Raw genomic sequence first — 26,805 nt, 5'->3', positions numbered from 1 at the left:
AGCTTCTAATGATTTGCCAGTCCAAAGTTAGAGTCTAAACAATACTAACAATAGCTTTGCAGATCGTGAGAGATGATTTTTTAAAGATATTTCCTATATATTCCTAAGTAAAACTTTGACCCCACCCTACCCCATGGGGCATGATATGAACAGAACTGAGTCTACACTACCTGAGGATGCTTCTATATTAATATGACTGATCATGGCTTTGCTGTTCTTGAGAAGATTTCTTTAGATATTTTCTATATATTCTATGTAAAACTTTGACCCCCTGTTGTGGCCCCGCCCTACCCTTGAGGGTCATGATATGAATAAAATTGAGTCTACAGTATATTAATATGACTAATCATGGCTTTGGTGTTCTTAAGAAGATTTCTTAGATATTTCCTACATATTCCTATGTAAAACTTTGACCCCTAGCCTGTTGTGGTCCCGTCCTACCCTTGAGGGGCATGATATGAACAAACTTGAATCTAGTACACTTTGTAATGAAGCTCTCACATAAGTTTCAACTTTTCTGGCCAAGTAGTTCTTGAGAAGATTTTTTAAAGAATGCCACCAAATTTTCATGAATTCTTAATTATTTCTCCTTGAAAGAAAGCATGGCACTTCTTCAGAAAAAACTTGAATCCCCTTCACCCAAGGATGCTTTGTGGCAAGTTTGGTTGAAATTGGTCCAGTGGTTCTGGAGAATAAGTCGAAAATGTGAAGTTTACAGACACCAGACGACAAACACTGGGTCGCCTGCATGGCGTAGTGGTTAGAGTGCTTGCTCCAGAGTCACAGTATAAGGGTCACGGGTTCAAATCCACTGCGGGATGTGGAGACCAGTCCTACGGACGAGACCATATAAACCGAGGTCCTGTGTCACAGTAGGTGTTGGCACAAAAAAGATCCCTCCATGCTCAATGGTCCTGAGTGCCTAGTATAGGTATAAATTTGCAGCCCTCCATCAGCAAGTGGTGGCTTCTCAATATGAGTGAGAAATTCTCAAGAGGGACATTAAACAACAAACAGACACCAAACACTCTTAGATCAGAAAAGCTCATTTGATCCGTCAGCTCAGGTGAGCTATAAAGGAGTGAAGACCCACTCATATGAAAAAATTGTGTTAGAGTATGAAGAAATGATCAGCATTTTTGCCCTCTACGGTATGTGTATGCTACTTCTAGACAAATAATTACAATCTTTGTGAGATTTTCTGTAAATTTTGGAGATTTTACATATAGTATATGTTAATGTTTGATGAATTATCAAGGAGAATTTTGTTATAATTGAGATTTAATTTTTCACCTTCGTATTTGTCACACCATCAGCATTTTGCTCGCTCATCTTCTTAAATTGCATTTTATGTTTTATGAATACTGAACTCTGCCACACATAGCCTATTAAAACATCTAAATACTAATCAGCATGTTTTTTAGAGTGAAAACTTAATTGCAACCATCTTTTATCTTAGTGAGACAGACACTCTGCACTGTGGTTGTTGAAATACGAAAAAAAAAATTAATTAAAATATTTCATACAATAGCAAATTGATTTTAATAATTTTATACCAAATTCAATTTGAAAACAAGATCTGGGGAATGGTCATCTAGAAGTATGGATTTTAAATGACAGATACTATAAATTGTAATTGAGAAACACTATCTTTAATTCCTCTTTCCAATTCCTGAGAGATATGGATAACACCTGCTTGATCAGAGATGGTTAAGGCAGTCTACTTACATTGAATTCAGTAACAAATGTAACTGGACAGAAATAATTTGGCACTTATCAAAATGCTCTTTGCATGTCCATGCAACTGAACTTATTGAAACTTCATGGCTTAGATCAATACTTGCATGGAACAAATAGATTTACACTTTCTGCTGTGTTGATGCAAGTCTGCATTTTTGTATACAATTTCATATTTATGTAATTATTGTTATACATGGGTAATCAAAGATTACAGAGCTTAACTCAACGAATTTTGTCTTCAAGTAATGCAAGGTCCCACGCTTGAAACTAATAATCTAGTAGACAAGTGTGCATCCCTAGATGCAACATTTATGCAATTTTGGTCTGACAGGGCTTTCAGTTACTTAGGAATGGACTAATCTATAAACTTTAAACTAGTCACTCATCCAGAAAATGTAAGTCAAATCCAGCATCTGAAGCAAGTTTGAGGGTGTTCATCCCTTGATCCATCACCCATGCAAGTTAGGTTCAGAGAGGCCTTATAGTTTCTTGGTAATGGACCTGCTAAATAAACTTTAACCTAATTACTCATCTGGAAAATGTAGGTCAAATTCAGCATCTGAAGCAACTCTGGTAGTGTGCATCAATAAATGTATCTTCAGTGCAAAGTTGGTTAGCATAGGGCTTATAGTCACTTTAGAAAGAAACTGCTCCAAAAACTTTAACCTAGTCGCTCATCTGGTAGTGTGCATCAATAAATGTATCATCCATGCAAGTTTGGTCAATATAGGTCTTAAAATTAGTGTTACTTGGAAATGAGACCTGCTTTAAAAACTTTAGCCTGCTCCAAAAACATTAACCTTGTCATTCTTCAGCTGAAATTGCAGCATCTGAAACTTGGCTGGTACAATGAAACATACTACAAGCATCTTCCCTGCATCTCTGATCAATATAGGGCATAGAAGTACTTGAAAAGAAATCTTCTCCAAAAACTTTAACCTGGGATGCCTACGCCATAATAATACATAAGCCTCAGAACTGAGAGAACTGTTACTGGCAGACTTGATATTAGGCTTACATATTACTTGGGAGAATGGCTTTTGTAGAATACCTGGTTTACTGATCTCGAGACCTTTGAACTTTGGCCTACTTTCCAAAATACACCAGTGCTGATATAAACTTTTATTATACTTCTGTTAAAATGTTTCCTATATAAAGTTAAGAAGGTAAAATAACTACCCTTTATAGTCTGAAAATTTCCACGCATAGCAAAGCTATACCCCGGGGTATAGTTTTTGCTACCCACCCCTCGGAAAATTTCCATGCAATTTTTGCCGCCAATTTTGATTTCCTGTAATCAATCTATAGACTTATGATGTCATCCTGACTTCAGTAGCATTGTGACGTCATCAGGATTTCAGCTCATTCTAGCAGTGTTATCTTATTCCAAATACTTGTTCAAAACTTTTATGATTATTTAATTTTCATGTTTTTCCTAGGGAACTGTAGTATCAGGTAAATCAACCCTCAGAAATTATGATACACATCAGTATAATAAAATGCTTATCCACTGGCTGTGAGTGGGATAGCTCTTTCATCAAACCCTTGACAGGAACTATTCCCCTCGGGCAAGCCCTCGGGGAATAGTTCCCTGTCGCGGGTTTGATAAAAGAGCTATCCCACTCACAGCCAGTGGATAAGTGTATATTATCCTTTATTGCGCTCCCGGTCTATCCCTGATTTGAGCAAACTTTAATCTGCATTATATAAGGATACTTGCAAACAAGACTTAAGGTTATCTTCGTAACAAACACTTGCTAAGAAGGTTAAGGTTATCTTCCTAGCAAACACTTGTCCATATAAAAGAAATCTAAAATTATCCTTTACCTCATTACTTTATACCCTATCTTCACATTAGATGAATGATCCCTTATTACAATCCCCCATGGGCCATAATTTGAAAAAAAATTGAATCTGCATTGTCTGAGAATGCTCTCATATTGTTATCACTTATCATGGCCCCGCTTTTCAGTTTGAGAGAAGATTTTTCTGACATATTCCTAAATAAAGCTTTTATTCTTCAAGAATATTGCCACTCCAACTCTACCCTGGAGATATATTCAAACTGCACTACTTGAGGATGCTTGCATATTATTTAATATCACTTATAGTCCTGATGTTAATGATGTCTTGGTTTAAAAGATGTGTGAAAGTCGGTCAATATATGGGGTCTCACTTGCTCAGTGGTTAGAGCCACAGTACGTGTATGCCAAAGATCCTGGGTTGAGTCCCTCTTGAAACTTGATTTTTCACCACCTGTTATATTTGGCACCCAATATGATAAGAATATTTAAAAAAAAAAATCCTCAATGTTCCTGTATATTCATTCTTCTGAGATCTTTCATATGCACCAACCATCCCGGGCATGATCTGAATAGAGTTGAATCCATACTACTGGTACCTGATGATGTTTGAAAATCAATATGACTAACTGTGGCTCTGCTATTTCTCGATATTTTTTTTTCTTAAATATGTAACAGGAAAGGAGAAAAATTGGACAGACCAAACAGGGATTCAAACCTGGGCCCCCTGAATCTCCAGTCAGAAGCTTTACCAACTGAGCTATCGAACTCATCTGACCTCCACAAATATTTCTACTAGTAAATTAAAATAAAAATATTCTTTTGGATGTTTTCAACAGTTTAAATTTTTCCAAGGTAAGGGGCTGACATAGGGCTGGTGATTCATAACCAGTTTCTTTTGTGCTAAGCAGATGAGGATCATAGAGTCAGAGACTCCCCATGGAAGGGACACCAGATCATCAGAGGTCTATTACTTCAACTCTCAGTATACCGGTACTCATTTTCAGCTGGGTGAACTGAGATAAATAAGACATAAGAAGCTTTAATTAATTAAGGTGTTCAATTCCTAATTGGACAAAATTCTCTATCTTTAAATATCAATCTGATATAAAATACTCTTGCATTCATCTAAAGTAGGGATTGATATGAGGAGAGAATTTTCAAAAATGTTACTACCTCATAAAGATAATATCCTTTTAATCAATATACCTCTGTAATCTTAAATACAGGTACTAAGAATACAAACGTTGTAGTGAAAAAAAAGTAATTTAATTATTAGGAATAACACTACAGTTAAACTACTGGATAATGACTCCCATCATCAGTTTGATTAAGTGCATCAGAGTTAACAATTTATGTGAGAAGAGACTATACATCGACCCATTTAATTATTAACATTTTACATTTTCAGGGAGGATTTATCTATTGTATCTGTATTCATTTTGTGCCCTTTCTTTTATTTTTTTTTTCCTGCCTTTGATTCCTACTTTTAAGACATTGGTTGTAATAAATTATCATCTTAAGCACCATGTTTTTAACAGAAATTTTACAATCAAAATGTCGCTTTGTTAAATTAAGCTGTTTTAAATAAACAATATTGGTCTGGATATCAAATGTTCATCAAATCCATTATTCATAGTATGTAGTTTTGACATATACCTTCAGAATGAAAAGGAGGTCATCCATGAATCACAATAAAATGATGTAATCTATTTTGCTTTAAGTGTAGCATAAAATAGCTACAAAGCGATTGAGTTGTCTTCGAGAAGGTGGCAAATTGTCCAAACAGTGGCCAAGTTCTTTGAATCGAAGGTGATTGTTCTACAGGAAAGCTGCCTTAGGGGTGACTTGTCCAGCTTTGTAGTGCACATGCAAGCTGATTTTACAACATCTTATCTGGTTATATATTATTTCCTTAGTTTATATATTCAGTGTGGACCCTGAGGTTCATAAACTCCAGACTGAAGTTTAATAATTGACTGTAAAGAAGATTAAACTCCCCATCCCCACCCTAACAATAATTCACTGACATTGTATCTACTTATTTAGTTTACTATGTTTACTGAATGTCTCCCATGCCTATATCATAACTGAACAAAGCCAGATATCTATAGACATGGTGACTACTTAGAAATGTAAAATTAATTCAGTTGAAACACATATTATCAACTTACATACATAACTTTGTTGGATAGTTATTATTATACTTGTACAAAGTGGTCATCTAATGATTCATCATTAGTTATCATACATGTAGATACTGATTTAGGATATATTAATGAAAATTAGTCAAAGGGAATCCTTCTATAACCACAAAATATGATGAAAAACTGCTTTAAATTCATAATTAATTGCAGAGAATTTTAATTTAGTAAGTAGTCCTAAATTATATGAAAAAAGGTCAGTGCTTTTCAGTATTATAAACACAATAGAGGAAATTCGCGTCACAACTTTGTTTCGAATTAGCATTAGACTTGTGTGATCAAGATTTAAATTTATTCGTGCTTACAATTAACTTATCGCTAATAAAAAATGATAATTATTCTTATTTTATCTTTTAAAACACTGTCTTACTTACAATAAATCGACTTTACAAATCATAATACATGCCGATTCGTATGCGGTTGCCTACTGCCTAATAAACGTTGGATGCCGATCTCGACGATTCAAAATATAATTCCTTGTACGATTCTGTTGTTGCCTTTTTTCAATAAGAGGTTATAAACTGTCTTAATATTTAATTTAATTTAATTAGTCAATTTGTCCAACTTCTCACGTAAGAGATGAAGATAAAGGAAGCCCACAGGCCGATCGCGATGTCAATTAAGAAATGACCATACACTTATTTTCAGGATTTTTGAAGTAAATATTGAATAATACAAAATGTTCAAGAGTGTTATAACTTTTTTGCTTAAAAATGTTTCATTTTAAACACCAATAACATCTATATTACGTGGTTATAACTATCTTTGGGTATAATTATACGAGTGACGAATTGCAAGGCTACCGCTTGGGATATCTATTTTTAGAGCGACTCTGAGCACTAGCGACAGTTTTCACTGGTACGGGACATACTAAAACAAGTCCCACGGAGAAAATAAGTCCCACATGAGTCCCACGGAAGAAAATGAGTCCCACCGGTAACTTTGATATATTGATAGAGTTAAAAAACATTTATTTATAGATTATCACTGTTTTTACATAGTTGGTAGGAAAAAAAAACGGAAAAAAAGGTTTTAAAGGCGTGCTTTGATGGATTATAAAATCAAAGAACGATAACTCCTCTATCTGCGTATCACTTGCGTGAGAGGTCTAAGTCCCACAGAGAATTGGAACATTTTAGCTGTGTTAAAGAACAAATATTTTAGATTATGTTTAAAAAATGTTTATAGAAGTTAACTTTGATCCTTTCCAGAAATAAAGAACTTCATATTAAAGGGAGCACCTACATACACAGTACACAGATCATCACAGAGAGACAGTCATTGTATTATTTCAGACTAATTTTCTTTATAAATTATTTAATTTTTATTTATGTATATATATATATCTTTAAAAAAAAATATTTTTGTAGTGTATCAATAACAAATAAAAATAAAATAAAATAAAATAAATATTTTAAAAGAGTAAAACTCTTAGCTCATGAATGGATGAAGAAGATATATAATCAAAAAAAGTGTAGTACATGTATATCAATAACTTATGAAAACAAATAATGATTGATAAAAAGAAAAGGGATAAAATAAGAAACATTTTAAAAGTGTAGAACTCTTAGCCACATAAATGTGTTTCCACGAAATTTTATTAAAAATTGAAATTATATGAATATTTTAAAATATTCCCTCTTTATTAGGTCTTTATCAGTTTATTTGTAATTTTATATCATTAGACTTTTTTTCTTCCTTGTAAATTAACAACAAAAACATATAAATAAGGTTTGAATTTTAATTTTGCACGCTTGTATAATATAACACAATATACGTACACGCTTTGCGTATAATTAATGTTGGTACACTTTATCGAAAATACATTTTTATTTCAAAAGATTCACATCAATAACTGTTACTGTTTCCAAAAAATGAGAATAAATATAGAAGAGTACACTACATCAGTCATTACTTCACTTCACAACATTTGAACTTGATCTGTGACATCTGGCCAATAAACGGGATACCTGTAACAGCAAAAATATTTTCAATAAATTATGGCCATGAAATGTGTTACTTTTTGTTAAATGTAAAAAAAAAAAAATATTTGATAATTATGTATTTGTTATATATATATATATATATATATATATATATATATATATATATATATATATATATATTATATGAACTCAGATTATTTTCCGATCCTATATATGTATTTTTTGAGAACCAATTATATAAGAGGAAATCGTAATGGTTAGGGCTGGGACGATATATCGAGATATCGATAATATCGATTCAATGTGAGGATGATACGCATATCGATATGTATGAAGAAATATCGACATATTTCCCAAAAAATTCTGACTAATGTTTTTCTTTGTTAACTTAACATTTTGGGTTTAATATGTAAAATAAATATGCTTAATATAAATAGGAATATGAAATACATAATAATTAAGACCAAAATAATTAAGTTTTACAACAGATATACAACTTCTTTGAATAAATTATTCTTATTTGTGAAGAAATATCTTGTTCATTTCAATATAAAAAAAGAATTTATAACCAATTAAACATATCGTGATACATATCGTATCGTGGCTCAAATATCGGGATACGTATCGATATAGAAAAAGTTGTATCGTCCCAGCCCTAGTAATGGTACAATAAAAATCTAATAATAATAGTGAAATGCCGTTCTCAAGGTCTATTAACATAAAATATCAACTTATTATCTTTCCTTTCTTTTCTTTATTATTTCTTTTTAATGAAAGAAATTCTAAAGTTAGACCGATAAGAAGCTATTTAGCAGGACCGCTAGAGTTGTCGTTCTTGAGCGTGGTCGGTCGTTTTAAAATCGACTATTTATCGTATCAAAGTAACTTTTCGAATATTTTTTGTGCTAAATGGTAATATAATATCATTTTCTTTCATAATAATCAACTTTTGTATATATATAAAAGCCCTTTTGCCGTGGGACTCATGTAGGACTCATGTGGGACTTATTTTCTCCGTGGGATTTGTTTTAGTATCAGCGCACGGTACACCGCCAAGAATAAACAAAGAAATTGCGGGATGTTGTTTACGTGTGTCGCTCGACACTGACTGCAAGGTAATGAAAATGTGCTTAATTGTTGTGTATAACTGTTTTCTGTCTTTCAAGATATTGAACAACAGTCGTTTAACATTTCAGACGTAACATCTGGGGGGTGTGGGGGTGGGTGGGGGTGGGGAGAGGGGTCACCTCTTAATTTATTGCATCTACTACCACTGTGTATAGTGTCAAGATATAATAAATTAAAATGAAAAAAATCATTATTTTTTTTTTTATAGATTTAGGACAGCTAAATAAAGGGGCGACTTTTTTTTTGTTTGATGCGGGGGGGGGGGGGGGTTAAAATATATTAACCTCAAAAATGTTTAAAAGATATAATCTCATCTCAGCTGAAAAAATGATTAATAATTTTTCCTTGTCTGATGCCATTATTTCCTTTACCTCACTGAATTAAGAGTTTCTGAGTCAGTTTATTTCCTTTTGTAGTGGAGATGGGGGGGGGGGGGGAGTCAAACTTTGTTCATTTGAGATAAACATGAATAATATGTCCCTGATTATTAAGGAAATCAAATATTCTATTCATCACTGGTTGGAAAATAATTACATGTATATATATATATATATATATATATATATATATATATATATATATATATATATATATATATATATATATATATATATATATATATATATATATATATATTATAAACTTTAAAGCAGCATTAAAAAAAGGTGAAAGGTTAAATTTAATTACCTTTTCGTGTAAGTAAAGGTTACCTTTTCAGCTTTACTTTTTGTAAAGTTAATACAAAGATGACCTTGCTTTTTGGAGCACCTTTAATGAGATTTACTTTGCAAGTAAAGTTTTGTAAAGGTGTTTTTTCAAGCAGTGGACAAAACTGTATGTAATAGTAACTGTTGATGTTGTCTAGAGCTAATCATCATTGGTAGCTTGAAAAGAAAAAAAGAGCATTCGTATCTTAATTAATAGGAGAGTTCAAATTTGTGAACTAAAAAAAAATAAAGTAAAAAATCTTCATGATTAGTCAGAGTAATTTTTTAATAGATTTTTATATAAAGATTCATGTATATGGTAAATAAATATGATTTTTGCGATGCTAGTGCTTAAATCAAAACGCAGTACAGTTTAAATTATGTGAAATGGAAAAACATGTTGCAATGTAACGCGGAATGAATATAAAGGTCCTTATGTGAACAGCATGTTATCAGTACATTCTGATATTTTCGGGGAAGGAGTAGATAACAGCAGTTTTATATAACAAGCATTCCATCTTATACATATGTTGTGCTGCTTACGCCAAAATCTCTGTCAGCGCAGTGGTGCATTTACTCCTTATGTTTTCTTCCCTCTACATTTAATAGGATTTCTAAAAGATCTGGTGTTGTTTCGATTTTTCGAGGAAAAAGGGTGAGTAAAATGTAATCTTAAGCTCATCAAAAATTAGTTTTAATTCGAAATTAAAAGTCTTTTTATTAGAATAATTAGGTTTTTTTTTTTTAAATACAAGAAAAGTATAAAGTTCTTATGAATCAAAATATCAATATTAATAGCAAATCGTTGTAAGTCATGTTTAATTAATTCATTTCTGTTATAAAAATTAAGTAAAAATTGAAAATATAACAAAAACCAAGTTTTTTTGTGTAAATACTACTGGTATTTCTCACATGAATTATATATAAAAAAAAATAATGAACATTGATCGATCTAAAAAAAAAAAAAAAAAACAAAAAACGAAAAACAAAAAAACAAAAAAAACAAAAAAAACACTACAGACATACAGATCTGGGAATAGAGCATAATTCACGGACCACTGGAATTTTCAGTGGTAGAATAGGGTATACCTAAATAGTTAGGAAGAGTAAGCATTCCCTGTCGACCGGTCACACCCGCCTTGAGCCATAAGTATCGATCAGGTAGACAGAAATTCCTTAGTAGTCAAATGACATATAAAAACAAAGACCTTACAATTGGTATTAAATATGTCATTTAAAATACAAGCCATTGATATGTTATTTTTGCAAACAAGATCATTATAATGACCATAGAAGTTATGGAATGCTAACGTTAAACGAGGTTGTTGATGACCCTGAAACATCAACTTCCCCTGCCTGCCATAGTCACTATTTCAAAGATATTTTTTTGGAATTTAGTACGGAAATTCCGGTAAAAATGGTTTTAAAAAATAACAAGTCTATTGATTTCTTAAGAAAACTTATGTTCAAGGATGTAGGGTTAGCTTGTCCATAGTAATGTTTCCCTAGCAAAATGTTACGTAATGCCGATAACGTTGCTGTTTAAATAAAAAGGAAACTATCCTTCATAAGCAATATCAATCACCCATGCCAGAAGGAAACTGTTGTAATTGCTGTGTCTTGATATCACAATTTACTTCCGTGCACTTGTGTGAACACAAAAGCGGACAACAAATAGCATATCTAATCGAAAGGTGCAACCTTTATGAGGTTTGTTATAATTCTTATACATATAGTGATTAACAAAGTCTTCATATTTTTATTGCAGTCTTGACCTGCTTTTTAAACACTTTCACTAATCCTTGGTTTATTCACTTCTATTGTCATTTAAGGTCTGTGCTAAATGTTTTGCTGCAAAATATTACAATTTTCTTTTTTTTTTTTATTCCCAGATAAATGCGAGATAAATATTGAAATAACTTTATTATTCCCACGTAGCCTGTGAAATGAAATATTATGAAATAAAATACAAGAACTTATACTCAATTGTGATGCAGTTAACATACGACTGTGATTTAAAAAAAAAAAAAATAGACAATATTTAACGATTTATTAAAAATCCCATCAATTGAATGCAGAGTTAAGGGCTAACGTTCAGATCAGAGGATTAGAAGATTTGAGGTCAAAGTGATTATATGACCTCGTATCAGTGATGTTATTGTGATCTGACAATAGACTATTCTCTTTAAAATTGCTACAGAGATGATAATTGTATGAATACTTACAAATTTATGTAACGATAATAATGTGAAACTAAAAGTAAACAGATCTTCATACCAGATATCTGAACTTGATCTGTAAAAGAAAAAAAAAATTCTAATCATTAGTAACAAGATTTATACAGATGTACATACAATTAAATACATATATATGTAAGCTTGGCACTCTTATACATGCCCATCACTATGCAATTTCACACTTGGTCCTGGCCTGTAAGTTCCGATCGTCATCAGATGGTTTCCAACCTTCGCCGGATGTTTAGCCGCTTGGTGAAGTACGCCATATATATATATATATATATATATATATATATATATATATATATATATATATATATATATATAAAGAAGTCATTAAAAACAAAGGAAACAGAGAAACAAAAACAACTAGCACTACTACTAAACTAATAAACACTAAATATTTACAGTGTTACATTTTTAATTTGAAGTTTTTAAACAGTTGTGAAGAAAGAAATCCGGAGTGCTATGAATTGAGTCCGGTCTGTCGGGTGTACTCTGGTACGATTTACGATTTACTACATGATCGTAATTAATTAATAATAATTATTAATAAAAAGATAATTAATTAGTTTAAGTATGTAAATCGCACTTCATCAAGTCCGATTTCTGTATAAGTTGATGAAGATCACTATCTCGTTAATAAATTGTTCTTTTTCGCCTATTGAAATATATTATTAATATGTTTTGGATTATATGTTGTCACAAAAGGGATTTAGAAGGGATCTATGTCCTTTTTTCTAGTCTTTCTTAAAATATGTTGCGGGACTTTCTTGGATTCATCTATGGCAGAAAGAATAAGATTTTCTGGATAATGTTGTGCAAGAAGAAATGTTTTAGCTCTGTCAACCTTCGATTTCTAGTTTCTGTATTTTTCAAAATTGTACAAATTCTTCTGGCTAAGCTGTAAGGGATATTCCTCTTAGTGTGAGTAGGATGACACGAGGTGAAGTTTAGATATTGGTGTGTATCGGTAGTTTTATAAAATATATCAATTTTAAAATATAAACTTTATTGAAAAAAAAAACGTAAAAATAGTTGAAAAGAAACCTTAGAATAACAGTAAGAATAACAGTAAGGTCTTCCGCTGAAGACGAAAGATTTTAATAAGAAACTGCAGTAAAAAAAATATGTTCTCCAACGTCGTTTAAGGAACATAATAACTAGAAAGTCTGCTATTGCAAGCAACAGCATATATCACCCCGCACTGAAACATAAGCTACATGTATAATTATCGTCAATGCCTAAAGAAGTTGAGTATTTGTAGACCACCCTTCCTTTCACACACAAACGAAAAATTGCTGGTTTTTGTCGAACCAAAGCTACGCGAAGCGAAAGTAAACAAGGTTCACATCAAAACATGGCTGAAGCCATAATACCTAAATTTTCCTTTTCAAATCGGACATTTCTGCATTGGACGGGTGTTGATATTTTTTATGAAATTTTAAAATGTGTGTAAACTTTCTTAGTTAAGGAGAATCATGAACACTTTCGGCCTGCTAAATCTTTGTTCAATAGTGATGAGGTTTCCATGCGACTGCGGGAGCAGATCCGTGGATTTTCAATGAATAATAACGATGGTTATTAAATTTAAATAATTCTCAGTATCATTAAATGACATTATTTATATGCAAGTAATACATTCAACAGAAAATGGGAATTGCTATTGAATATAGCTGACAATCACTAACTTTTAAAGATAAATTTATTTTTAATATAATAATTATAATTTCTATAGACAAAACAGACGAAGATTGAATGCTGATATAATATCAGATCTTATCAGCGGAACTGGATTTTATAAACGAAACTCATAAGATCTCCCTATTAATTGTAAATTCTTTATCTTGCTTATTTACCTCCCTGTTTCAATGGGGGGAGGGGTTGATCTTCAGGAGAGACTTGTTAATTAACCATCATTTTTTACTTAGTATGAAGCCATAGCAATTTGAAAACTTTATGATGAAGGTCTTTTTTGTGAAGGTCCAGGTTATTTTATCAAAAAAAAAAAAAAAAACCCTTATTTTCCTAACAGTTAGAGAAAAAAGATAGAGAGAGATGGGGGTTGATAAATATTACATTTTTTTCCCTTTATTTGAAAAAGATAAATAGAACTGCACCCACAGCATATATACAATCCTTTTTATTTACAGAAAACTCATTGCTGTGGAAACGGGAAGGTTTTTCGTCTCTTCTACATCAGTAGAGATGTTTTACACTAAGTACTTGTGTGTATTACTCAAGCAGCGTCCCCGTAAACTGCAAAAATGAAAATATAATGAATAGGTTTTAGTGTTTAAGGCCTAGGATATTTAATTTCTTCGATTCTTAATCATATCAAGAAACTGATAATACAGAAAAGCTTCATAGACGGGCCTTTACGTACCCTAGGACTATTACGGGAAAAAAAGAAATTAGGAAGATAAAGAAATTTAATAATTCACAACTTTAAAAACAAATGAAACATAAACGTTTACAAAACATTTTTTGACCACTCATTTAAAAAAAATGCTAATACAAATATTTTCAATTTTTTGATAGTCATCGCCACATAAAAATCACCTAAATTTTTAAATAACAAAAATATGTTGTGGTAAGAGTGGAAAAGTATTTTCTTTAAATGAAACTACTGGGAGCATACAATGGCAACGTGACAGCAACATTTCTTAAATTATTTTTTTTTTCTCTACGTTGGTGAAAACTTTAAAAGATATTTTCAAAACTACGAATAGTGATTATTTCTGTGAAAGGTTTCAATAATATTGTCAAAGTTTTAGGAGAACATCCAAGGACAAAACCAAAGGTGGAAACATCGCAAAATAGATGACTCGACTGCATATTCTTAAAATTGATTCTTCTTTTTTCCATTCTGTTCCATTATTTTGCAGGAATCACTTTGATAGGATGCGACTAACAATTCACTAAAGTTACAAAACAGATTTTATGGAAAAAAGGTAAGATATAAATGTACATCCAAGCATTTATTCTGTCCATTTTTATAATTTGCAGTGATGTAGAAACATCTATTTGATTTAGAATGAAAGAATAAAAGCAAAGGTTAAAGTTTTTATTAGTTTGGAAAACTGTTATGAATTTGTAAGATATGCATATCTAAACTTCGCATCAGAGGTAAATATTACGTTGTAAGCAAGCCTGTATCTTGTTATTCAAAAGTCAACGGCTAATGTCTGCAATGTGTTAACTTACTTGTGGGCAAATTCTGGTGAGTATTATTTAACCTTAATTAAATCCCGGAGATGTTTCAGGTGGTCAGAAGAAGTAGCCTTAAGATCCTTTAGGGTAACAATGTCAGAGACAAAAAAGTCTGTATATATAAATTTGAACTAAGATGACAAAATTTACTATGTGTCACTTCAAGTCTGAATCACATATCTTCTACACAGAGCACAATTGAACCCAGGTAAAGGAAAATAATGGTTTTCATTATATTTCAAATATCATTTCCCTTCTTATTGAGAGAAACTGTTCTCTGAATGAAAATGTGTAGCATGAGGCTCTTTTCCGAAGTGCATTTTCGCACATATAATTGTATTTTCATTGGATTTTATATTAAATGATTCATTGGCTAAATAGTCCCATGCTATCAAAAACACAATTTTCTTTCGAAAAGAACAAGGTTCACTTATGACCTTTTTTGACTCTGTGAATTTCTGACAAATCAAAAATGCTCAGTTTAAGTTGAAAATGCATTGCATGTATATTTTACTTGGACCCTTAGTGACTGCATATCTATCAAGTGATGTTATCTTCTTGTTAGTTCATGTGTTATGTCGTCATGAATTGCGTCATTTACCATCACTCCTGAAAATTTCTTCAGAAACGGCCATATTTTAAAACTGTTTTCCAACATTTTGCATTGATTCAAACCTCTGATCTAAAATGTTGAATTATATAATGAAAGTACTGTTTCAGAAGATTATAATCCATGTTTTATTATTATATTTCTCTCTTTTTTTTTTTTTTTTTGTTGATCGGGAGGTGGGCTCATATTTTAATCCTTTGCAGAAGGTGCTCAAATACACCCATTTTCTTCAAAATTCAAGGTCGTTACAGTTTCACAAAGCAGGTTTTTCAATATATGGACTCAAAGAGGAAACTTTTTTTACAGCAAATGAAAGCACTAAGTTTCTACTTTATATTGATGTTTGAAATGGACATCGGGACTTTGTCAGTTAATTGGTACTGTATATGGACAGGGCCATTTTATGGAGTAATGAAATATATGGAGATAACGAACAGTATTCAAGCTCAAAAGTCCATTATCCATTACAAAATGGGAGCAGAGCAAACACGGACCTCTAAACATCAGAGGTGGGATCAGGTGCCATGGAGGAGTGAGCATCCCCTGCCGACCGGTCACACCCGCCGTGTGCTCCTTGTCATGATCGGGAAATAACGGAAAAATCCGTCGACAATTCACTGTGTAAATAATGGCATGACAATTAGTATGAAAAACATCAGTCAGCATTTGACTCAATGATAAATTGTATGTGAACCTAGCTCTTTTCGTGTTGAAAAGTTTAGGGTAACAAAAAGGCAATTTTATCTCAGTATCTGAAAGACTGAAAATTGCATTCAAAGCATCAATTAGACATAGATTGTTTCGATGGTATTTGAGTGAATGATGACAAATCCACAGATATTTGAGGAGAATTTCTCAATATTTGCCAGAATAAAGAGCACCTTTGGGATTTTCTTTTTCTCAATTTCATCTGCAAATGTCTGACGGCAGAAAGGAAGTCTTAGGCGAAAAACGAGTTGATGTAACTTTTGTAAAAACCTCTCTTTTAATACATGGAGCTTACAATTTTGCTGAGAAACCAGCAATACGTGACACCATATCCTCTGATGAGTCTTTATAGTGAGTTCGTGTTATCCGCTTTTCCAAATTCACTTAAGTCAGCATAAGTTAATACTATATGTGTAGATTTCCTTCCTTTCACAATTTCCTGATTATACTGCAAGCAAAGCCGATACAGTTTCAGGAAGTGAGATAGATTTTGTTTAGATTTTGACACTTTTTATCTTTTCTGAATGTTAGGAAACAAGAACATTTTCGTCTGTTTCCGCCTTGTACGAATAAGTTCTCTGATGTCAGAAAAATGTCTACATGTATGTAAAACTATGATCACCCATTATGGACCATCCCTAACCACGGTTGTCATGACTTTTTAAAATTGGAATCTACTAATCTGAGGATGCTTTTATTTAGATAGGACTAATCATGGTTTTCCTGTACTTGATAAAAATATTTTTTAAAGGTTATTTTCCAATTAATTTAATCATAAAACTTTCCTCTTTCATTGTGGCCCAACCGTACCCTCATGGGTCATAATTTAAACAAACTTGAATCCACACTACATGTATCTAAAGAGGCTTAGATGAGCTAAAACAATCTAAATAATAAGTAAATAAATAAATAAATAAACAAATAAAATAAAAGATAAATACGATGTTAAAAAGATATATGAAAGAATTTAAAGTTCTTAAATATTCTGAAATTCAGAATAGAAATTTATTTACTCATTGAGGTTCAGGAAAATTTCATGAATTGTATTTTTGAAACTTAATTGATAAAGGACAAGTTTTGTGTTTCTTTAATGTCAATTATGCTTGTTTTTAGCTTTTGGGAACTTTTTTATTATTGCGCTTAAATTAACAAGTGTGTCAGAAATTTCTGGTTATTTTTAATTTGTGTACATTTATGAATTTGCCATTCTAATTTCACTTATTCGTGATAAATATTGGTAAGTATGCAAGTAATTATCAATAATTTCAAAACAAAATAACTTTGGGTTAAAAAGAAATCAAAATAGTTTACTTAAATGCGGGCCAAAAATTTAGAAACAATACTTAGCCAGTAGACCTCTTCGCTACTATTTGCCATAATGTGCTTTACATTCTATATAAAAGTTACCTTGCCCATGTGATACGCGATATTTATAGTGTAGATTATTTCCTTGACCTATTTCTCTATTTTCTTTCAAAATTTAAATAAATGTTGTGACAAAAAGGTACAGGTAAGTGCATTTGATATTTTTAGAACCATTACAAACCCCTTACATCTTGTATATGAATTCAGGTTGTTTTAATTTGCGCAGAATTTGCGGTCTTTATCATTATGCATTGACTTAAAAAGTAATGCAGAGTTGTTTTAGATTTCTATATCAATATGAGTTAAACGTTGTTAACGATAGGTCAAACGAAGTAGGACGTCTGAAGATCTTGTTAATGATTGCAACCCTCTTTCTGTTGTTTCAAGTGTGGGTGTATAGAATTAAGAATATTCAAAGATTAATTCTAATTTGCTGTAAAATGCATATCTGATCTACATTAGTCCATGCAATCAAAAGAATGAGGGATAAAATTATATTTTACAAAGAATGCAGATAAAATGCTTGTGAAATACCGAAGGTATATGCTTGAGTGGTCCCCTTTATAAATTTAAGTTTGAATGTCAATGTCATTTTGAAAGATCTGAATATGTAAAACACAAGTCATAAGTTTTAATTAATGCACGCAATTCTCTGAGAGGTCAAGATTCAAACAGCTAAAGCTTACGCGTATTTTAATGCATTTCTTAAGTTTCGTTATGCAAAAAAAGAAAAGGTTTGAAGATCCAATCAATTGATAAAAACATAAGCTTATCTCTATGAAAAATTTAAAGAAGCATTACTTAGAATTACCCAGATATCAGATGTCATTAACTAGTTCCATGTTGTAGATCATAAAACTTAGCGCAAGTTAACTTGTTTACTACTGTCATTACTACCTGTAATTAGATACACTGTTTGAATAAGTGCCACTTGCTACTTTAGTAAGTGAAATCAAAATACAAGTACAAAGAGGTTATACAGCTCTTTCTGATTAATAGATAATGCATTCGAGGGGATAAACATTAAATTTTTTCTGGGTTTACTGAACGATACAAATAAAATTGGACAGGTTGGTAATCACTTCTCATCGTATGTGTCAGACCTACATATGATTTTATATCTTAATTGTGTTCTGTAACAAAGGTCAAACACTTAGCTTTATGCTGTGAAATTTTAAGTCGCTGTATCCGACATCGAGTTATATGAATGCATGAAGTTGCCACTAGAGTTGTACAATACCAATGATGTTTGGAAGTTGTACGTATAGAGAGTTCCTTTTCCAAAATTGTGACATGGCTATCCTTTGATTAAGCAAATTTTCATTTTTTTTTTTCTTACCAGAGTTCGTTCACTTGGCTATGAAATGCTATTTGGGGCACTTTTCATTTCTCAAGAATGCCTGTTACTTTTCACATGTTGTATTGATAATTTAACATGTTGTATGGATAATGATTCTAGATAAAGCCTTTTGGGTGATTTTTGGTTATTTTAAGTGCAGGAATAGCGAATAATGATATAGTCAGAATGTAATACCACAATGCATATAAATAAGTGTTTGCTTTACACCCATGACTAAATATCTATATATCAAACTTTGATATAGGATTGCACCTAAAACAGTAATTTGTGACAGTATCACCTTTACAAATTCTTTATTCTTTGACTGGAACTGTTTCTAAAATCTATCATCACTCGTATATGGGTACAGTCCACTAATACAATTCCCAAAGGCGACAATGTTAACGTTTTCTCACACAGCTCCTCCCCTAATTTTCATTGAAGGATGGGACACCCCTCAAATGAAAGCTCGTCAAATTTTCCCTCACTGGTTAAAATCGCGTGGTGGCATGTCAGATTCGTTTTCTAGCAAAATGCAAATGTTCGCAAAAGCATCTGAAAATGAAAGTAAAACTAGGGTAATTCCCAAGGTCAGGTCATGCACATTACAAACAATTCAATTCCTTTCCTTTCAAAGATAACACAAACATAAAAATGGTTTTGAACGTGGAATTATCTCTTCTTTCATATATATCATGCATCTTTAAATCAGATGACCTACTTATTTTGTATACTGCTTGAAAGTTAAGGAATTATTTCGTTTAAGTGGACTACTTTCTTCCCCTACCGATTCTGAAAATAATTAGAGGTATGTACCCATATGCATTGTATATGTTTTCATTTTTATTTCAGAAAAGAAAGCCTGGAACTAGGAATGATTCGGCATGGAAATGGACGATCTAATATCAATATTCCTTACCGTATTATTTATACAGTTTGCGGTCAGTAGTAAAAGAATAAATTATAATGAATTATTGGGTATGAGTAAATAATCACTTTTATTTTTTTTTGGGGTGGGGGGGGGGGTGGGGTTGTAAATTATGCACCTTAAGCATAAAAGCTATACCATTGTCACATGGATGTAAGTTAAGAGGAACTCACCGAACGCGTACAAACTGTACACACAAAAACAGTTTAAGAACTTCAATTAAAAATTGTGTTACTCTTCAAGATCTCCCGAATTAGCCAATTTTAAGTTTATTTAAACTTTGATTTAGGATATTTTCACACAGGCAGTCTGTTTAATTAGCAAATAGAGACAGTCGCATGAGGGGCTATGACGTACATGTATTCATGTTAAAAATCGTTTTTCCTTCCTACATTTTATCTTAGATTTTTAAAATCAAGTGGAAATGGTATTAGAAAATGAGATTAAATAGATGTATTTGTTTCTAATTTCTAAGATTTTTATGATTTGTATCCATGTTAATCATATTGAATTGGTCTTGATATAATTAAAGAAATATTTTTTTTAAAAGCTTCCTGTTTATATCAAAACACATTCTACAACATTATTTGAAATCAACATTTCGCAAATTCCATTATAAATTGATAATTCATGTTTTGTGCCCCGTTCGAGAATTTGTTACTTATACTAGAAATTACCAAAACCGATGAGGGCTTTAATTTTAGACCTATACTTGGCAGTTACGGTCATTGAACAGTGAGAGTTTTTATATATTATACCAACGCCTACCGTGACACTGGACTTACGTTTTTCTTATCATATCCAAACACGCATGACTTCCACTACAAATACTTAATGCTTTGTAAAGGAAAAAAAATCACTACCTAGTATGTGATACGTCTCAGTTTGAAGAGGCGCCAGGATCGAAAGTCGAATATAGACCTCCCGATCACAAAGCGAACGTCCTACCTATACGTTTCTATTGTCGATACAAAGACCCTGTTTCAAAATATATATTGTCGTTAAGACCAATGTTTCATAAAAAAAAATGCTAGGTTATAATTTTCATACATAATTGGCAACGGACTTCTCCGTTTTCCTGATCACGAAAAAGAGCACAAGGCAGGTCTCACCGGTCGACAGGTGATGTTAAATATGCTCCTTCATGGCACCTGATCTCTCCTTTAAAGTTTGCTTATGTCCGTATTTCATGCTAAATAAATCACACATATTTCCTTAATATATTGTATAAGTGTATATTATATATGATTGATGAATTGAATATTCATATTTATTACCTGTTTTGTAGATAATTTGTTCATCTAAGGAAGATAAATTCGGACCGTTCTCTAACTATTATTCTCTCCTGATAGTAGTTCACATTTTGAATGCATATTTCAGGTAACATACACAACGGCTGTATCTCCCCTAGACTCTGAATTTTGTGGCATATCCAAATTAACAAGAGAAGTCGTGGATTCGTGTCCATCAGATAAAGAATCCTGGAACGAGGCTGCAGAGAAGTTTAATTGTCTGCAGTATGAAGGGAAATGTACAAGAACATTAGAATATCATTGTCTTATTAATCCTTGGCAAAATATAACGGTGGCGGTATGTGCTCCATCTACACGTATCCGTTCAGGTATCCGTTTTTACTATTTTTTACTGAGACTGTTTATCATAAAATCCTTAAATCGTTCTAAAGGAAACATCTCAAACATTAAACGGATAATGTCTAGACCTATTTATGTCATATTTATGGAAAAACATTTAAATATAAAACATTAACTAAAACTAGTACTCGTATTTTTAAGGTTTTGTCTGGTTGTTGGTATAATATGAGGAGATTTATTACAAGTTGTAGAGTACATAATATTAAATAAGGTGTCCTCGTTGAATACTTATCATTATAAGTCAATGTTAATAAGAGATGAGCTAAAATTTAATGTTTTCATCGTCGAAAGAGACAGGTGCACCGTCATGAAAAAAAGGGGAAAAAAAAAACCAACAACAACAAACAAACATAGGGTTATAAATAAAATTAACGATTAATTATTAAGGAGAAGTTCGATGTGAAATTTGAGTCATTAAATACTGTAACAACCATCAAATTATTTAAAAAATATATTTTAGCAGAATATATATGACAAATGATAGGAAATACCAAAGTCATCCGATTCTTTTTTTTTTATTATTATTTTTATTTATTTTTTTTTTAAGAAATACTTTATCAAGTGTCCCTATATATTATCTAATATACAGGGGATATATTTAACAAAATCCATTAGTTTGCCGACAAAACCACTTGATTTTTTTTTTTTTTTTTTTTTTTTTTTTTTGGCTATTTAATTTGTTCTTGTGCAAAATGATGTTTTATAATGGTTGAAGTAATGCAGATAATCAAAGTATCGAATAAACAAAGGACACATTCTGAACACAGTAATGTACAAGTCGCTTTGGAATTAGACAGACTACTTCGAAAGTCTACCAATATAATTAAAAAAAAACATGCAAAAAGTTTTGCAAAAATATTAATATTTATTATGCTTCCTGTCAGTTTGTCTCTATATAATCAATACCCAACTATTTTCGCATAGTGGTCTAAGGATTTATATAGCGTAAGCATACTATGCCGAAATAGAGCACGGCTTCTTTTTCTGAAGAAAATCCGACAGCGCTCACGCCGGGGATTGAACTCACGACCCCGAGATTGTCAGTCCGACGCGCTACCGATTATGCCACAGACGCCGTTATCTATAGCACTGTATTATAATACATATAAACTTAGTTTCAAATATTTTACACTAAAAGAAAAAAAATAAACAAAATAAGTTTTATAAATCAGTATCTTGCAATTTTTTACCCTTCACTCAGCTAAAATTCTCTGAAACTATCTGTACATGGAACATTCAAAATTAAAGAAAAAAGATTATGACGTACATGTAGCACAACGTGACGTCATAATAGGGGTGTACTAACATGGATGTAAGTGGTGATGAAACATTGGAAATGGAGAAAATATTGTCGTTTTTATACAACAGTCAGCATAATAATAACAATAGTGTTGTACTTTGCATGCACTATGCCTAAATAGTAGTCAAGGTTTGACACATAGTGCACTCGCCTCCGGCTCGTGCACCATGTGTCAAACCCTGACTACTATTTAGGCATAGTGCATGCAAAGTACAACACTATTATATAAGTATTTTCTTTTACGAATCTTTAGTCATAAAAGGTATATTTTAAGTATTACGGGGACGAAGGACACATGGTCACATGACAGTTTATCTACGTCATAGTTTCCGTTTATATACAGTGCAAAACGTGTAAACCATCGGTTCTTGTATAGATAAGGCAAGAAACCTAATGATATGACTGCTTTAAGATATGTGGGACATACTAAATAAGAAATATACAAAATATGAAAAAAATTGAATGACAAGTATTTTTTCAGCTCAAGGTCCTTCTTCCCCTTAAACTTTCATTTACTTTCATTTTTCATTTTCTTAAACGTAAGCTGCTTTTTTAGGTCACTGTGCGGAATACAATGCAAGGGGAGGTAAAATCCAAGAATTTTATATTCCCAACTGTAAGTCATGTACAAGGGACTACATGTCGACAGAAGCATACAAGTGTATGTATAACTATTTCCAAAAAAAATTATAAAATATATGTAAATAATTTCTTACATAATAACCCTAGTTCCTACTCAAAATGGAAAGATCGTTTATCAAGAATTTTTTTTTTAAGTTTTTTTTTTTAATTCTCATGATCACCAGACCAAGAATGCTATGAAGAAGTATATAAAAAAGTAAAAATACCAGAGAAAGGAGGAACTCAAACAGAAACACAACAGCAACGACAACAGCAGGAACAGCAATTTAAACCTAGGTATAATTTCATTTCATTAAACCACTACATTCAAAGCTCTATGAGAATATTTAAACTTCTTGAAACATTATATCAAAGGACATTAGATTAAGAAAACTATTTGTTTTCATTAGAATTACATGGAACGTTTTCACCTCGTGAATTATCAAACCAATAAATATGAAATATTTCCTTCTATACAATAATGAATTAAAGAATATTAATCCATATTTGTCCCACATGTGATGCTCCTATTGAAATTACCTCTTCAATTTCGTTCTCTTTTACACAGAGTTGGAGCGCTTGGCGACGTGAGTGAAGGAAACAGAATCAGAAGCAGTAGATACATTTCCTTTTATGTTTTCGTTCTGTGTATTATGACAGTCCTTTAAACTGGTAGCATTGTTCACATTATTGTTAATATTTACACTTTAAACGATTTTCACTTTGAAACAATTATGAAAGTTAAGTGTGTTATTATTTTTTCGACATTTATAACTGAATTCAAGTGAAAGATCTGTGTTGATTTCTAAGAAAAATAGAATGCTTTATGGATAAGGGGATTCGCCCGTTATGCAAACTATCCCAGGTGTCCAACTGAGTTAATGCAATGACATACCAAACAAGAGAGACGGTGAGTCCTTAAATATATTGGATAAAAATATTTTACTATGGGATACTTTTTACTTTATTCAATAACATTAGTTTTAGAATATATGACAATTTTTTATAAAGTAAATTTCTTTCAATCTTATTCAAGAAACTACAGCATTTTATCATTTTATTGATTATTAGATTTTTTTTTTTCTGTAGTGTTTACGAAACTGATCATTGACATCTTCAGACTTCCTTTGGGTAATTTGAATAATATCAGATCAATTGACTTTCTTAGTACATTTACCAATCAGTCAATACTACATGTACAAGGATAATACATGAATAAGCCCCCCCCCCCCCCCTCCCCAGTACATGTACACTTCTACTAGCAAATGATAAATACATTTAAAGAGTGTTTAATCATCAGTGTCAAGTATAACATAACTCACATATACGTATGCAAAATTGTGCATTTTGTATATATGTTTAAAAAAGTTTGTGCAGACTCTTCAGAAAGTAAACGGAAGTTGCACATGTATACCATTTCATTACTAATTGAAATGGCAGTATTAACGTTCTACATTGAAATATATGGAGATAACGAACAGTATTCAAGCTCAAAAGTCCATTACAAAAGTCCATTAGATAAAACATAATAGGAGCAGAGCAAACACAGACCTCCAAAACACCAGAGGTGGGATCAGGTGCCATGGAGGAGTGAGCATCCCCTGCCGCCCGGTCACATCCGTCGTGTGCTCCTTGTTATGATCGGGAAATAACGGAAAAATCCGTCGACAATTCAGTGCGTAAATAATGGTCTGACAATTAGTATGAACAAAAAGAGAATACGTGAAACAATATACACAGGTATTGAAATATGATATAGGTTCGGTCAATGTTGACGAAATAAACATGTATGTAATCTCACACTACACAAGATATTATACAACATACGTCACTAAAATGTACTATCGTTCAAAAAATTTCCTGTACAAATAGATTACATTTCTGACTACAGATATATGCTCAAATGCTTAAGAGTTAAATAATCTATTTCCGAATTTAATGACAAGACCAATGAATCTGTTTATTTACCGTATAACGGGTATTTTTTAAGTGCTGCTAATTTTTACTCATTTTTACGAGTTTTATTGATCCGTAAAATTTAAACGCGTAAAATTTCAGAGAAAACGACGCGTAAATTATAAACATCGTATGTACGAGAGTAATGCTAATTCCATTCAGCTCAGTCCCTGGATGCTATAGATTTATATTGGAATAGAATTCAAGGAAGTGGGAATTTATAACGGTTGACTTGCGTAGTCTACAATAAAATGCATGGTTTTAAATACGATTTTTTTTAATTTCACAGTGACTTGCATTCATATTTTCACTTTAAGTATTTTTTTTTATTTTTATTTAAGATTTATAATTCTAACTCGTTTACACTTTGTTCTGTTTTATGTGCTTCAAATAAAAACTTTGATATTTTTATACAATTAAATCATGATGGTTTGAGTTGTCTCTCTTTGTTTCCGGTAAAATCAAGACGAGCTCATGGTGCGCAACAATAAAGATACCTAGCAATGTGTATTTAAAAGAAAATAATAAATGAAGGGCATATGGTGTATAAAGGTAAATGAACTAAGCAGTTATCTCCGCATATTTCACAAGGATTCAAGAAATCTTTTTTTTTCGTTTGCTACCTGACTTTACCTGCTCTGCCTCGATCACATAACTACGTGAACCCCATTAGTGCAATTGCACGATCTCGTGAAATTCAAAGAAAAAAATGTAAATTCAAATTTAACACAAAATAAGAAGTTTTGTGTTTAATTTATGAGAACGTTCATCTGGTTTCACGAATTCAAAATTTCATATTTATTGAGCTGTGCATGAAATTTTGAACATTGATATTGCAAGAATGGGTAAAAGGATCCTTCATAGTGATGAAGGTGTAGTGTAGTTGAAGAGTATTTTCCTTGAAAAAATATATGACTTATCCTTCACATAATATTGATTTTTAGGCAGAGTTAACCTTCACATAATGTTGTTTTTCAAAAATCAAAGATTTTATTGTATAGCTTATCAGAAAACAAAACCGATCTCTGTTGTTTCCGAGAATCAAAACAACTAATTTTTACAAGCGATAAGCTCCTTACAGAATGATATCAGTCAATACTCATGTACTATATCATACAACCCTATATCATCGGTGTTGTCTCTTGCCTCAACTCCTTCCATGGTTTCTATGGTAATTTGTACTTTGATCTTTTGAAACATGCATGTCAATATGTACAGTACGAACAATACAGTCAGTAACATAGAAAGACATATCACACTAAACAATATTGGCTTCTCAAAGTATGGAAAATACATTTGTCTCCTCGAACCTTCCACACCAATGATTGTTGATATAGTCGCAGATTTCA

At 31.8% G+C, this 26,805-nt stretch overlaps 1 protein-coding gene across 3 annotated transcripts; it reads left to right on the top strand.

Moving 5' to 3' along the window:
• Positions 1–10,022: 10,022 nt before the first annotated feature.
• On the top strand, positions 10,023–24,245 carry LOC133178540 (uncharacterized). 3 transcript variants are annotated; one of them, XM_061313243.1, is made up of 7 exons: positions 10,024–10,182; positions 14,653–14,718; positions 19,852–19,977; positions 21,308–21,548; positions 23,436–23,540; positions 23,686–23,797; positions 24,069–24,245. In XM_061313243.1, the coding sequence occupies exons 3-7, from the start codon at positions 19,966–19,968 to the stop codon at positions 24,166–24,168; spliced, it is 570 nt and encodes a 189-aa protein (XP_061169227.1). In that variant the 5' UTR covers positions 10,024–10,182; positions 14,653–14,718; positions 19,852–19,965; the 3' UTR covers positions 24,169–24,245. The 3 variants fall into 3 exon arrangements, with proteins under 3 accessions (XP_061169228.1, XP_061169227.1, XP_061169226.1); XM_061313242.1 differs by having other exon boundaries at positions 10,027–10,182; positions 19,852–19,940; XM_061313244.1 differs by lacking the exon at positions 21,308–21,548 and having other exon boundaries at positions 10,023–10,182; positions 19,852–19,940.
• The last annotated feature ends 2,560 nt before the right edge of the window (positions 24,246–26,805 follow it).

Source organism: Saccostrea echinata, unplaced genomic scaffold (genome assembly GCF_033153115.1).
Source record: "Saccostrea echinata isolate AGI-Se365-2 ecotype Australia unplaced genomic scaffold, CSIRO_AGI_Sech_v1 ptg000003l, whole genome shotgun sequence".
In the NCBI taxonomy this organism is placed as follows: Eukaryota; Metazoa; Mollusca; class Bivalvia; order Ostreida; family Ostreidae; genus Saccostrea; species Saccostrea echinata.
Note: the sequence above shows the minus strand (reverse complement) of the source record. Positions and strands in the feature narration are given on the sequence as shown.